Source organism: Hipposideros armiger, unplaced genomic scaffold (assembly GCF_001890085.2).
Source record: "Hipposideros armiger isolate ML-2016 unplaced genomic scaffold, ASM189008v1 scaffold_1214, whole genome shotgun sequence".
Classification (NCBI taxonomy): Eukaryota; Metazoa; Chordata; class Mammalia; order Chiroptera; family Hipposideridae; genus Hipposideros; species Hipposideros armiger.
Window position 1 is genome coordinate 296,611 of NW_017732564.1, and position 14,802 is coordinate 311,412.

A 14,802-nucleotide genomic window follows, 5' to 3' on the forward strand; every position below is an offset into this window, starting at 1 on the left:
TACCCAATTGGAACTGCAAAAGGAAAAAAGAATCAACAAAAATGAAAAGAGTTTAAGAGACTGCTGGAACATTCAAGCATAAGAACATTTGCATCATAGGGGTACCAGACGGAAAAGAAAGAAAGCAAGGAATTGAAAACCTATTTGAAGAAATAACTACTGAAAACTTTTCTAACTTGGAGAAGGAAATACATATACAAGCCCAGGAACTGCAGAGAGTCCCAAACAAGATGATCCCAAACAGGTCCACCCCAAGATACATTATAATTAAAATGGCAAATGTTAAAGACAAAGAGAATCCTAAAAGCAGCAAGAGAAAAGCAATTAGTAACTTATAAGGGAGCCCCCACAAGATGGTCAGCTGATTTCTCAACAGAAATTTTGTAGGCCAGAAGGGACTGGCACAAAATATTCAACATGATGAAAAGCAAGGACCTATAATCAAGATTACTTTGCCCAGCAAGGCTATCATTTAAAATCAAAGGATTGATAAAGAGCTTCCTAGACAAGAAAAAGCTAAAGAAGTTCATTACCACCAAATCAATATTACAAGGAATGTTAGAGGGACTTCTTTAAGATGGGGAAATAAAGAAAAAAGATCAAAATTATGAATAATAAAATGACAATAGCTACATATCTATTAACAATTACCTTCAATGTAAATGGATTAAATGCTCCAATCAAAAGACAGGGGAAGGCTGAATGGATAAGCAAACAAAATCCTTACACACAAATATGCTACTTAAAAGAGCCTCACTTCAGATTGAAAGACACACACAGAAAGTAGAGAGATGGAAAAAGTTATTTCATGAAAATGGAAACGAAAAACACACAGAAAAAAAAGCTAGAGTAGTAATACTTATACCAGACAAAATAGACTTTAAAACAAAGGCTATAACAAGAAACAAAGAAGGATCCAGTAATTCCACTTCTGGGTATTTATCTGAGGAAACCAAAAATGCTACTTCGAGAGAATCTGTGCATCCATATGTTCATTGCAGCATTGTTTACAATGGCCAAGATATGGAGGCAGCCTGGGTGTCTGTTGACAGAAGATTGGATAAAGGGTAGGTGGTACATATATGCACTGGAACATTGCTCAGCCAGGGAAGGGGAAGGGTTCTCGCCATCTGTGGTGGCATGGATGGACCTGGAGGGTTATGTGCTGAGTGGAGGATGTCAGACAGAGAAAGACAGGTGCAATGTGATTTCACTTGTACATGGATTCTAAAGAACAAAACAAGCAAAAAAGAACAGAAACAAACTCATAGATACAGAAAATATTTTGATGGTTACCAGATGGGAAGGGGGTTAGGGTTGTGGGTGAAAAAGGGGAAGGGATTAAGAAGTACAAATTGGTTGTTAAAAAGTAGTTATGGGGATGTAAGGTAGAGCATAAGGAATATACTAAATAATATTGTAATAACTACATATGGTGTCAGAGGGGTACTAGATTTGTTGGGGTGATAGATGGCAGGGGCTTGGGGCAGGGTGAAAAAGGTGATAGGATTAAGAAGTACAAATTGGTAGTTACAAAGTAGTCATCAGAAGTGAAGTAAAGCATAGGGAATATAGTCAGTGATATGGTGATAACTATGCATAGTGCCAGGTGGATACTAGACTAGTCAGGGGGATCACTTCTTAAATTATATAAATGTCTAACCACTACACTGTACACCTGAAATTAATATAAACTAATATTGAATGTCAATTGAAATTGAAAAGGGGGGGGAAGGGAAGAGGGGAATAAGAGGTTCAGATTTCCAGGTACAAAACAAATAAATCATGGGAATGTAATATATAATATAGGGAATATAATCAATACTATTGTGATAGCATAATAAGGTGTCGGTGGTTGCTGGTCTTATCATGGTGATCACTTCTTTCAGTATATAAATGTTGAATAACTATGCTGTGCCCATGAAACTAATATAATATTGTATGTTAGCTATATTTTTAATAAAAAATCTTTTAAAAAAAGAAAAGAAATTGAGACCAATGTGTGGTCTCCTTCTAGTCCCCAAATTGTGACTGAAGCCCTTAAAGATTTACAGTCAGTCATAAAAACAGATGAATTCTTCCACCTAGAAAAAGACCATCTGAAAGGAGGTAGAGAAAGACTTTGGATACATGATGGGGATTACAATAAAAATATTCAAATTTTTATTAATGGCCAAGGAAGACACCTAATGTTTATTTTACACCTGTGTATATCATCCTGACTCTAGGAGCCTTACAGATCTTATTTTAATGAATTTCTATTTTAGAGCTAAGGAAACAGCCTCAGAGAGTTAGGTCACAGTTAACTACTGAGGGTCCTTATTTCTGCCCTAGAAAGTGCTGTGTGTGTTGACATGGAAGAAATACTGGGATGAACATGAACTCAAAATATGATCCTGGTTTTGAGCTGATGTTTAATCACTTGGAGACACGTGGTTGTACCCAAGGCCCAGGTCCCCAAGTCATACATTTAGAGCTTCCAGGCCGTTCTCATCATGACGATGAAATACACATCGGTGTCAATGGACGCGCTCACCCCTGCATAGTAGTTCATAAACTCCTCGGGGGTCACCTGCAGTGGAAAAGTTAGAAACAAAAACGAAACTTTGTTTCTCACCATTTCAGTGGAGGCTCATCTCCAGTACCTGTGAATGGAACAAAAATTTCAATCAAGGGGGCTTTTTAGTGACCAAAGCAGAGGAACAGATCTAAAACAAAAAGTGAAGTTGAGGATGGCGGTGACAGATGGCATAGGGAAAGAGAGGCAGAAAGTCTTGAAAGTTTCCAAACCAACCTAAATGGAAAATGAGATACAGGTTCTCTCTTTCTGTAAGAACAGAAGCCCATCTACTCAGATAAGTGAGTCTGAAACTGAGAAAAGGAAACAAGAGTTTTTTAACAATAGTTAATACTGTCTGTGGCACATCAAAAACAACATCTCCTGTCCTTGTTTCAGGGCAAGTAATGTTTTACCTTTCAAAATATGGAGTTCTGTCCTGTGGGTAAAGAAACAGATTTCTAGTTAAGCACTCCATGACTTCATGCTTTTTTCCAATGCAAATTATTCATTCAAAGCTCAGAATTTGTGAAAGAAATGTACCCCATTTTGTGCCTCCCACCTCCACTCAGGGTTCTCTCTCCATCCTACGCTTATAACTCTCTCTTTGGAATATCAACTAAGGTTTTTAATGTATGCTAGGATTTTATATTGCTTTACTTTTAAGAAGAAGAAAAAAGTTATCAATCTTATTTTTTAATAGGTGTAGGTGATATGTACACTCCAGTTCAACCATATTGGCTGGTGGGATTAGTTGATTCAGAGAGAGAACTGTCCTCCTAACTCACTAACCAGTCAGTAAGCCCACTGCATAAGCCCTGCTTATATGGGAGGACACACATGCAATAATGGTGGCTGTTTGGGAAATTTATTCTTCTCCAGTTAGCCCTCAATTTTAAGTGTCACGAGGGATTAAAAAGCTCACAAAAAGTGAAACCCTTCAATAACTCAAAACCCCTTTCTAGACCATATCAGCAAACTCCTCTCTCACGGAGCATACCTACCTATCTCTTCCACGAATCATATGAGCTGACTGACCCACTTACCTTTTTTGCTGAAATTATAAGTAAACAGAAAAAACGTTACAGAACCCAGAGTTCTCTCGTTATATCTACCCCTGCCCCCAACACCACCACTAAATAGCAAGAAGCAGTAGGAAGAAAAGCACCAGACTGAATTAACAGTTGAGTTGTGTTTATCAGTGGTCTGGAAGTAGAAATAAATGATATATGTACATAGCTTTTATTAAAATTAGAATACTGTTAATGCCTTCCTTTTTTTGAATTTCTCTCCTTTGCATGCCCCACTCATAGAGTGTTAAACCTCATCTGGAAATCAGATGACATAAAACTGGAAGTCAGAGCTACTATGTTTGTTCATTTCAGAAAAGGCCGTCAGTTATTCTGGGAGAAGTGTTTACTTGTTTCCTGAGACTCAACTTATATTGGGAATGGCCTGAACCACAAATTCTATGATTTCCCCCCATAAGTTTGCCCTCATTATAGTAAATAACTTTTCAGTAATAGTAGCTATTATTATTTATTTTGTTTGACATTAGGAAAAATGAGAGAATGGATACACCTGTGCTTTTGGGTGGCCTCTTGACTATGCTACCCTTAAATGACAGAATATGTTATATAGGGGAGAATGTCCCAGATGGGGGCAAGAGAAATATCTGAGTCATGACACAGAAGACAATCCCTTTTTCTCAACTCAGCCTAATGAGAAAGTCATAAAATAAGTTTGGGTTATCTACATAAACCCAGTACTATACTTAAAGTATTTTTAATTATTAAAAAATTTCTGTATGAGATAGGTGAGGCAATAAGACTCACATTACCTCAAAGGCTAATCTAGTTCTAAGATATTTTTCAAATATTTGTAATTCTAAAATAATGGGTACACATGAAAGCTTCAAAACCTAAATATTAAAAAAATAAGAAGTGAAAGTCTCCCCCATTGGGGTGGGGTTTAGGGACAGAACGCCTCCATCCAAACGACGCGTGCCCAGGCTGCTCAGAGAGCACTGTGGGATGTCAGTACAGGATCTACGACATCAAATTCCATGACTGCTGCGAACCCCGGGAACCTTCATGACTACCTGAGAGCTTAGCTAAAATTATTAAAAATTCACCAATTTGATCATTATCCTTGGCTAGGGAGTATGCTAATTTTCTTGTCTTATTCTAAATTCAGGCTTTTGTTTGGATATCAGCTATATGTTTTAAACTCAGTGAGTGCACTAGCTTCAAGGGTAGCTATATTTCACCACAAGAAATCTTAATGCATGAAACAACTCAATCTGAAAAAAGATAAAATAGGGCTAATTATTCTCTTTATGAAGTTCCTGGGCATTTAAAGTATGATTCAATGTACAAAAGTCTGAATCACACATCACTTGTCAGAAACATTTTCATTATGTCTGTTAAATGAGATATCCCTATAAAGCCCTTAGCATGATGCCCAGTAGATAATAAGTGCTCAGTAAACATTGCCCAGATCAAAAATTATGCTAAATGAGGTTAATGTGCATATTACATTTACTAATTTAAACAGGCACTTTTGAATCTTCTAGAGGCAAAGATCTCAAATACGAATGTCTTTTGGGGCACTTATTAAAATTGTAAATCCTTGAGCTACACACACACACACACACACACACACACACACACACACACACACACAGATTCTGTAGTTCTGTGCTGCAGACAGCAATATACATTATTAATGCAAATTCCAAACGATGATCACGCACAGAGTTGAGTGTGTGATATTTGGGTGACATTAAATACTGCAACTGCTAAAAACCCGTGACCTTTAGGAGCATTTGAGAGCTTCACATGGTGTGTTAAGACAAATGTCAAAAGGGACGGGGGTGGGAACTTTAAATCAGCTGAATCACAACAGCTGGCTACACTGACTTGGGTTAAAGAAAAGGGCAGCTGAGATTTCCCCTGGCAACGAGGAGGAACCACCTGCAGAAAGGAAGCAAACACACCCTGGGATCCCATGTAGAGCTGGGCTAATTTGGGGAAATGGCGGTTGACTATTTTTCCACTGCCATCTCACAGATTAAAGGCCAGCAATATTGGAAGACAAGAGTTCTGTTATTTCTGTCCCTAAGCACTTGGCTGCCCCCTCTCCCCGTCCCACCTCTTTTTAAATCTACTTCTGCAATCTCTTCAATCTAAAATGGAGGGCAGGGGCCGGCTGAGTGGCTCAGTTGGTTAAGAGCTCGCTCAAGAGTTTGAGCTCTGAGCAACAACGGTTTGATTCCCGGCCCGAGCTGAGAGTTGCCAACAGGTGGCAGGATGGCTCAACTTAAAACAAACAAACAACAACAACAACAACAACAAAAAAAAAAAAAAAAAAAAAAAAAAAAAAAAAAAAACTAAAATGGAGTGCATTTCTTTCTGTCCCTGGCAGGAAAATGTTGGCTGAAAGCAAAGTTCTTCCTATCCTGCTCACCCCTTGCTAATACGACTCACCATGAAGTTTTGTGGAAAAAGTTGGGGGAAATTCCTTTCAGAAGGGGAAGGCTTTTTTCCTCTTCCTATCGTCACCATCTCTTTTTCCCGCCCACTTTCCCACTAATCCTTCCTGTATGACACAGGGGTTCAGGGTAACCTCCCCAGGGCTCTGTTGTTGCTGACTATACACCAAGGAGAGAACTCCCTTTCCTGATCACCATAGCCTTCAGGACAGCCAAGAGCAGAACTGGTTCTGGGTTCAAAAGTCCATTTATGGTTCTTGACAAAAGACAGGTGACATTTTGGGCTCAGCCTTGACACAGTTATGAAGATATAATTTCTAACCTTACTTACCAAGCTATGCATTTGTAACCTGAAGTTAACAGTTAATGGAGATGGGTGGTTACTGCAGTTTAGAAGTGCAAGTTAATTAGTTAATTTCAAAGCCCATTAAAGGTTAAATCAGAGTAAATGCTGTTATCTGGCATTCCTTTCACAGAGCTTCCCTTAAATGGCATTTCCATGGAGCACAGTCTGATGACAAATGATGCTCATAAGGATGTGTGTGAAAGGCACTGCAACATCCTGAAATGCCTTGTGAATTATGTTTCAAAAAATTGAATTATGGTGTCATTTTAAAGCTAAATATGTTTATTATAGTGTAGTTCATTGGAAAGTGGCTAGCTGTGTTTGGGAAATGTGGTGACCATGAAATTAAATAATTAATCAAAATACCACATTCTCCAGATGATGGGTATTTATAATAGCTTTATGTGGATCCCCTACCAATATGTGAGAGAGTGCACACACATACACATACACATCTTATTACTTTAGTTCTCAACTCCCCAGTAAAATAAGGAAATATTTTACTTCTGTTCTATTTATAACAACTATGGTATAAATAATTGCTAAGGCTTTCGACTTATTTCCCATTTACAGTGACAGACTGGATAGAAGAAACTCCACTTAGATTAAGCTCTTTTACTTACTATTCCATCTTTGTCATAGGGTGAATCAAAATTATCCAGAAATTTCCTGAATACTTGTTCCTCAGTCCATTCTCCATTTTGGTACTTTGGATGGTGTTTTCCATTGTACACCTCACGAAGGTCTTCGATTGTTATAACGCCATCTCCAGTTTTGTCTAACTTCCTGAAAGCTTGCATAATTACCTCTTTTCTGGCTCTGGACATTGGAGGCTAATAAACAGAAAACACACACAGGCATATGCAAGCAAATGAGCTATTCTGTGTCATATATGATAATGTATCTTATTCATCTCAATGATGTGCAACTGGTTTTGTGTCATCAAATGATTGCTCCCAAAAGCCCCTAAATCTGTTTTCCATCTCCTGCCCATCACCATCATCTCCACAGAGTACTAACAACTTCTGACAACAAACCTCAAGATAGCCAACCCAAACCACGTGAAAGCCAAACTCAGCAGACACACTGATTCATGGGGCCACTTACTCTTAACGTGAGAAGAAATTCATTGAAGTCTATTGTTCCATTTCCATCTCTATCAAACCTCCGGAAAAGCTCTTCTGCCTCTTCTTTTTCCATGACTACAGCATAATCATTTAACCCTTTCACAAATTCTTTGAAATCAAGAGTTCGGTTATTATTGTCATCCATGATTCGAAACACTCTGAAGAAAATACACACGCACGACAAGAAAAGAAAAAAAGCCACAAAGAACAAGGTTAAACACAAAGGTTTAAAAAAGAAAACCACTCTCAACGTTTTTCAAACTAAAATACAGAAGCTTTAGAGCCTTCTCTGAACCCTCCTCCCCAAATTGGAGAACCTCTTCCCAGCATCTCAAAAAAGAAAAGAAACCTTTGGGGGAAAAAAAAAAGTACTGTATGATTCCAGTTGACACCCCAGTAACAACAAGCACACCTAGAGCTTAGATTTTGGTCTCTAATACAATTCTCCAATAATGGGAACTGGACTTCTTGGAGAAGGGGCTGATTCTAGGATTGGGGCAGAAAACACATAAGATGAGCTTGGAGTATCTTATACCAGAAAGTAAGAAATTGCTCCAAGACAAAACAAAACAAACAAACAAACAAACAAAACCCTGCAGTGATGGGGATACATCAGTGGGACACAGGAGCCAACTGAAAGAGCTCCCAAAGCCAAAACTGGAACAACTGGAGCGATAAAATAAAGTAGTGTTAAATTATAACCTAAAGTATAAAATAAATATCCATGAGTCCATACTGGTTTAAGTAAATGATTGAATAAGTAAGTATGGAAGAAGAGACAAATTTTTCTTGCAGAAGAATTCCAAATAAATTATGTCATACTCTGCCCTCAAGGAGGGAAAGGATACTCCTTACTTCCTAAGTTTTACTGGCTCTGCATAGACTTCCTTTCAAAGAGTACAACATAGGCGGGGGGTCGGGGGGTGGAGTGTAACTTTACATTGGAGAAGCTAGGCAAACACCGCCTCCGCCAGATGATCAAGGTCAACATCAATAATGATAAGTCATGTTGACAATATGAATCCTTGATATGATGTAGAGAAAATGACACTTTATTTTTATGGTCCAGTGAAAACCATAACCCCAATCTAATCATGAGAAGAAAGGGGAAGGGACCTCCGCTTGAGTTGAAAAGAGATTTGGGGAAGGGCAAGACCAGTAAGGAGGAGGAAGGCGAAGGGCACATGACAGCAAATGGCCAAGGATGGGACAGTGTCTCTTCACAATACACTGATGCCCAGAGGAGGGGCTGTTAGGGAGTGTGGCGTAGGCAGCAGGAAGGACTCAACTGAAGGGTCCGGGAGTGGAAGAGAGGGCGGTGATCCTGAGGGTCTGCACCAAGGATAAAGACGTGGACTCAGGATGAAAGAGGTGGAGCTGGAGTGATACAACATGGTAGGCAAGTGGGCTTGTCTTCCCACTGGACTGTGACAGGCTGGCCATCAGGGTCCATATGCCCACAGCCTGGGCTTCTGACAAAGCTGGGCTTTGTCTGTTGAAAGTGACATTCCCAATGCTCAGTGCCTTGCTGGAAACGAAGCCTTCCACAGACTCCAGATGTGAGGTTGGATTTCCCTGCATGATACTCTCTATTTCTCTAATGTACAACTTCTCACTTCACGGTGATTCCCGTTTTTGTGACTCTCAGTCTCCTAGTCTAAACCCTCCGTGAGCCCTGGAGAAGACTTGTTCACCCATGAACACCCCAAGATGTGCACATGCCTGGCCCGGGCAAGGCATTCCATCGGGGAGGCTTACAGGCTCCTTCCCCTTGGGTTTCTCAGTCCTGAGGGCTACTCACACTATCAGAGGGCCAGGGACCAGGACCTACACAGCTGGGGAACCCCACTGGCAGCGAGCTGTTAGTTACCCAACAGGCAATTTCAGCGCCTCTGGAAATGAACAAGACATGACTGCCTGAGAGCAAAACTCCAAATTCTGCAATCGTGTCTAAACCGCTATTCCTTCCTCTTCCTTCCAAGCCTCTATTGTCGCAGCTTCGGGAAATGTTTCTCTCCTTGTCATACTCGGTGTCTCTAGTACTGGGGCAAGCCCTCCCTTCACTTCAGGTTGTCCCAGTAGCTGCACTCTCTTGCAGCAGACATGGACCTTGCTTAATCCCGGACTAAACCAAAAATTGTCACAAGGTACCTCAGAGATCAATTCTTCCAAACCCTGCATTTACAATTAAGGAACTGAGAACCCAGGAGGCAGTGACTTCCTCAAGGTCACTCTGGTATTAGCCTCATCTAGCTGTGCTCAGCCTCTCTCCTCCACCTCCCTGCCACCCATGGCCCGGGTCCTACCTGCCAAGTCCTTTGATGCCCGCGGAGCCCCTGGCCAGGCACTGCAGCCGAAGTCTTTCAATGGGGTCAGTGGCTGTGGTGAGCTTTTTGTTGGCTTGGATTGCCATCTCTCGGTCATGGCGTGCTGTCCCTGCCATCTGAGAAGGAATCCACAGCACATTAGCAGAGCTCAGGCCTCGTCACCTGCCCTGGCTGGGCAGGGTGACAGCAGCCTTGCGGAGAATAAAATTTATAGCATGCTTTCTCACTTATTTCCTAAGAACAGTGTCAAACTTCCCAGAATTTCCAATTTTTACCTCTACCAACTGTGTGCCTGGCATATTTATTACTTACTTATGTAGCCCTGAGGACATCTGATATCTCCAGCCTGGACAACAGTTTTAAATATAGAGCCATTCCCCAGTATGTTTTCATCTTTCTGAAACTCTCCTACCGCCATAAAAAAAAAAACAACCATTTCTCTATACTCTTTTTGAGCCAACCTTATATGCTTTATTCTTTTATTTAGAATTCTCCATATTTCCTTTGACTCCACATTTAACGTTCTCCCCTTTGGACCAACCATTATTTTTTGTTACTTCTGTCTTCACTGAGATTCTCAGCACTGGGGCCTTTTTTATTCCTACCAGTAGCCAATATGTGTTCCCTGATTAACAGGTTAGTGTCCATTTAACAACCAACTAGGTTCTCAGGACAGAAAAAAAGGTAAATAGACACTATCTCTCTCCTGACAAATAGATTTATCTTTTCTTCTACAGTTTGGCTTATGCGTGTTAAATATTCAGAAACAGGAGAGAAGGTGGATGTGGTGAAGCACCACCTCCTGGGAGGTCCCTGAGCAACTTACAAACCTCCTGTAGTTGGGCCTGAGCTCTGAGAACCTGCACAACAGTGGAAACCTACTGGGCTGGGCCTGGTGACCCTGGTGACTGGGTTCTAGTCCTGACTCATCAACCTGCTCCTGGTGGCATCTTCGATTCTTCCTCCTCTGTTAAATGGAGGGAAAGGATTCGATGATCTTTAAGTTCCATCCCTGCTACAAAAACCACTAATCCTCATATAAGCCCACTGACCCAGTAGATGGGGTATTCTAGATATTACTCTTTACTGTGAATTGTGAATGAAAGGAGCAGGGGAGCTTGATAGAAGATCAAGCTCAAAGATCAGTATTGGAGGTGCAGAAAAACGGTGTTAGGAGGGAGCCTCCCTTGACTCACGGGCTCCCCCTGCTGGCCAAAAGCCGGCACTTCCCCTGAGGGCCACATTGGGATGGGATTCTGATTTGTGCTGTTCTAAAACTGTTCCTCTCCAATACAACCCATTAGGTCTCGCTACAAAGTTCTCATTTAACCTTAGAGAGGGAATCTTGAAAAGAAAACAGACCCGAATAGATAATTCAGAGATGCAGATGCTTCACTGTCTCATTTCCCACAGCACTGCCCAAGAGCCAAGTGATTGGGTTTCCTCCCTGTTGCCCCTTTTTTTCTGATTCCCATCACATGGGTGAAGACAGCAGTAATTATTCTCAGTTCTCTTAGACACAAAGCCACAGAGCAGACCTTTGCCTATTATATCCCAGTTGTTTTACTCCACATTAGGAAGAAATTGCTTTGCCTAAAACTACTGTAATATGGAGCCTTACATACTCCAACACCAAAAGCAGAGGTTTCCTGGGATTCCAGATGGCCACACACAGCACCATTAGAGACCTGCCTCTCCCCTGCTGTCAGGCATGTCCAGAGAGTGTGATCTAAACTCTCATCCAACAAGGACACCTGAGCCCAGGTCGGTTGCCTTCCTGGCAGCATTAATTTTTCTAAAGCTCTGTTTGCATGTTACTATTTTGTCACATGCTCTCCAGGTGACAATGCCCAGACCTTGTCCCCAGCTTCCAGCCCTAACACCACCCCCACAGTAACTCCATTACAACCAGAATCCTGTGTCATGTTCACCAATTCAGTCTAGCTGTCTCCTGCTCCCTTCTGTGTCTCTGCCTGAGGCACTTCCCAACCCCAACCGTTTTCTGCTAATGGCCCCAGCCCTGGCCCACCCTTCCTGCTCCTCCCATCATGCCCTCCTCAGTCTCTAAATCCACCTCAGGGCCTGCTCCTTGCTGGACCCCATTTTCTCTCGGGCCCCTCTCTCTTGCTCAGTGCCACTGGCCCAATGGTTGTCCCCAGCCACTCACCTCCCTGTCCTCGTGTCACTTCCACTCCTTCTCCCCTGCCTTTCCCACACTTCTCTACCTACTCTGATTTTCCACATGAACCACGGCAGCAGGTGGGGAATGGAGAGAGATAGAGGCTAAAATCCCACAGGAGGGAAGGGAAGGTCTGGCTCTCAGATCTGAGAAAGAAGGCAAGAAAAGGAACCACTGTGGGGCCTCTTGGCACATCTTCAGGATACTAAAACCTCAATGGCTAACATTTATTGTGCTCCCACGATGTGGTAAGCATGTATCCAGTCCTCGTAAAAACCTAGGAGCTGAATTGAAAACAGGGACTCAAACAAATACACATATACCCATGTTCACAGCAGCACTATTCATAACAGGCAAAAGGTAGAAACAACCCAAATGTCCATCTATGGATGAATGGTTGAACAGAATGTGGTAAATATACATAGAGAGGAATATTATTCACCCATAAAAAGAATGAAGCACTGATACAAGCTACAACATGGATGAATCTCAAAAACATTATGCTAAGTGACAGACTCCAGACACAAAATGTCACAGATTATATAATTCCATTTATATAAAATATCCAAAATAGACAAGTTCCTAGAGACAGAACACAGGTTGGTTGTTGCCCAGGCCTAGGAGGAGGGGGCAACGGGGAGAGAGTGCTTAATGGGTGTGGGGTTTCCTTTTGGGGTGATGAAAATGTTTGGGAATTTAATAAAGGTGCTGGCTGCACAATGTCGTGGATGTCCTACACTTTTTAAAATGGCTAATTTTATGTTATGTGAACTTCATCTCAATTAGAAAAGAAAAACCTATGAGCTAGTTATAACTATCTTATTTCACAGATAAAGAAAATCCGGGCTCAGAGAAATCAGGTAAGATGCCCAGGCCCCACAGTCAGTGTACACCGTCAGGACAACGGGGCCCTGAACCATCACGCACTGCCGCCTCCTCCTTTGGCCAACTTGGGAACTAAGGCTTGGGTTGGTAAAGCAACTTGCCCCAACGTCCTGGCCAACACCCAACACAGGACCTCTGACTCCCAAGCAGTGCTCTTTCAACCCCACCATTGTGAAGTAATGCAAACGGATTTCAAAGCACAATTTGATGGCACCCTCTCCTAGGAAAGCAGGGTAGAGTCGGGGAGGACATCCCATCAGTTCTACCTCCTGCAGCCAACACTACCCAGTGATGACGCAGGCAGTCACCTGTGGAGTCTAATGTGCTATATTCAGACACAATTTTACATTCTCTCCTGCCAATCTACCGTGATTACTTGAAATGCTCATATTAACTACCCGTTTGAAAATTTAATTTTATTGGGGGTAACACTGGTCACTTAACATGATATATAATTTTCAGGTGTACCACGTGATAATCTGATATCTGTATACCGTATTGTGTGCTCCCCACCTGAAGTCTAGTCTCCTTCCGTCACCGTATACTTGGCCCCCTTCACCCACTTCTCCCTCCTCTTACCCCCTTTCCCCTCTGGTAACCTCCATTCTGTTGTCTGTATCTATAATTTTGTTTTTGTTTTGGTAATTTGTTACCTTTGTTTTATATTCCACATATGAGTCAAATCATAAGGTTTTTGTCCTTTTTAATTGTCTAGTGACCCAGCTCATCAACAAATAGCTAATGTTTATTGCATCCTATTTTCAAGGAGCCAGTGCTGGAATGGAGAGATTGCTCTGAGAAGCCAGCCTTTGATTAGGAATCTTAAAGTGAGTACTGAAGTCCCGTGGTTAATCAGCATAGGGAGCAAAGTTTACTAAGAACTGAGGGCTTTCAAAGAAGGCGCAATCAGGTAGGGTCTTGGTGAAGACGGGCGATACTCAGGCCATCTGAAGTTTGCCTAAAGGCACCAGGGCATGTGTCACGGAGATCACAGGGCCTCACAAAGCGTACCTGACTCCAGAAGACCTTCTCTGAGCAACCGGTTAGCCAGGCCATTGCAAGGCAGGGAATAGGTTGCCCTCCAGATGCACTTGGCCGCAGCGCCACCTGGTGTTAGCATCGCGTCTGTGCATTTTCCCTGCCAGGCGCGCGTTGGGTCCATTCCTTCCACAAATGTCTAGAAAGGGTTTAGCAAGTACCGGGCACTGTGCTAGGAGTTGCGGAAAGAGGCAATAAGACATCCAGTGCAAACAGCCTAGGGAGTTAGGAAACAACCCAACTACTGGGCTGCAAAAAATCGGAAAAGGGAGGCTACCCCAGCCTCGGAGTGTGGCTTCCTGAAGATGTTTCAGAGGTGATGTCTAAGCTTTAATCCTAAAGGAAGTCCGTAGTTATCAGGCTAAGGTCACAGGGATGGAAGAAGAAAGGGCAATGTAACTCCCCAAGTGCCTTATAAGGCCAAAATGAAAGAGAAAACCGTACAATGAGAGAAAGCAAGTATTTTAGGATGATTGGAGAATTAGGGGTGTGTGTACCGGGTGAGAGAAGGAGTTGTGGAGGCAGGGAGGGAATGTGAAAAGGGGGAATTTGGAGAGAGGTGAAACTGGGCAGGTAAGCAGGCACCAAAGCACAAACAGCCTGGGACACTGTGATAGGGAGTTTGGATTCTGTACTGAGAGCAACAGGAGACCGCAAAGGGTTCAAATGAGGACGCGGCGGTCTGCGTTGTAAAAAGAGCCCTCTAGATGATGCAGTGTGAAGAATGGACAGGAAGGTGGGGCAGTCTGACCAGTGAGAGATGAGAGGCCATGCTGGTGACAGTCAGGTGAGAGGTCTTGCTGCCTGGAGAGAGGTCTGGCAGTGTGGACGGAGATCATAAAGCAAGCGA

The 14,802-nt window shown here is 42.3% G+C and overlaps 1 protein-coding gene across 6 annotated transcripts in view; it reads right to left on the reverse strand.

Annotated features, from left to right (window-relative positions):
* The window catches only part of CAPSL (calcyphosine like), a 45,390-nt gene that overhangs the window by 16,422 nt on the left and 14,166 nt on the right, over positions 1-14,802 (reverse strand). For 2 of the 6 annotated variants that reach the window (XR_002122784.1, XM_019632966.1), the window contains exons 2-5: positions 9,830-9,966; positions 7,504-7,681; positions 7,020-7,229; positions 2,469-2,572 (exon numbers count right to left, since the gene is read on the reverse strand). Coding sequence is in view for 5 of the 6 variants with exons in the window: in XM_019632966.1 (XP_019488511.1) it covers positions 2,471-2,572; positions 7,020-7,229; positions 7,504-7,681; positions 9,830-9,966 (627 nt within the window). In the remaining variant the exon portion in view is untranslated. Of the gene's footprint in view, positions 1-2,305; positions 2,646-7,019; positions 7,230-7,503; positions 7,682-9,829; positions 9,967-14,802 lie in introns of those variants that run through there. The other 4 variants (XM_019632970.1, XM_019632968.1, XM_019632965.1 and 1 more) reach the window with 3 other exon arrangements.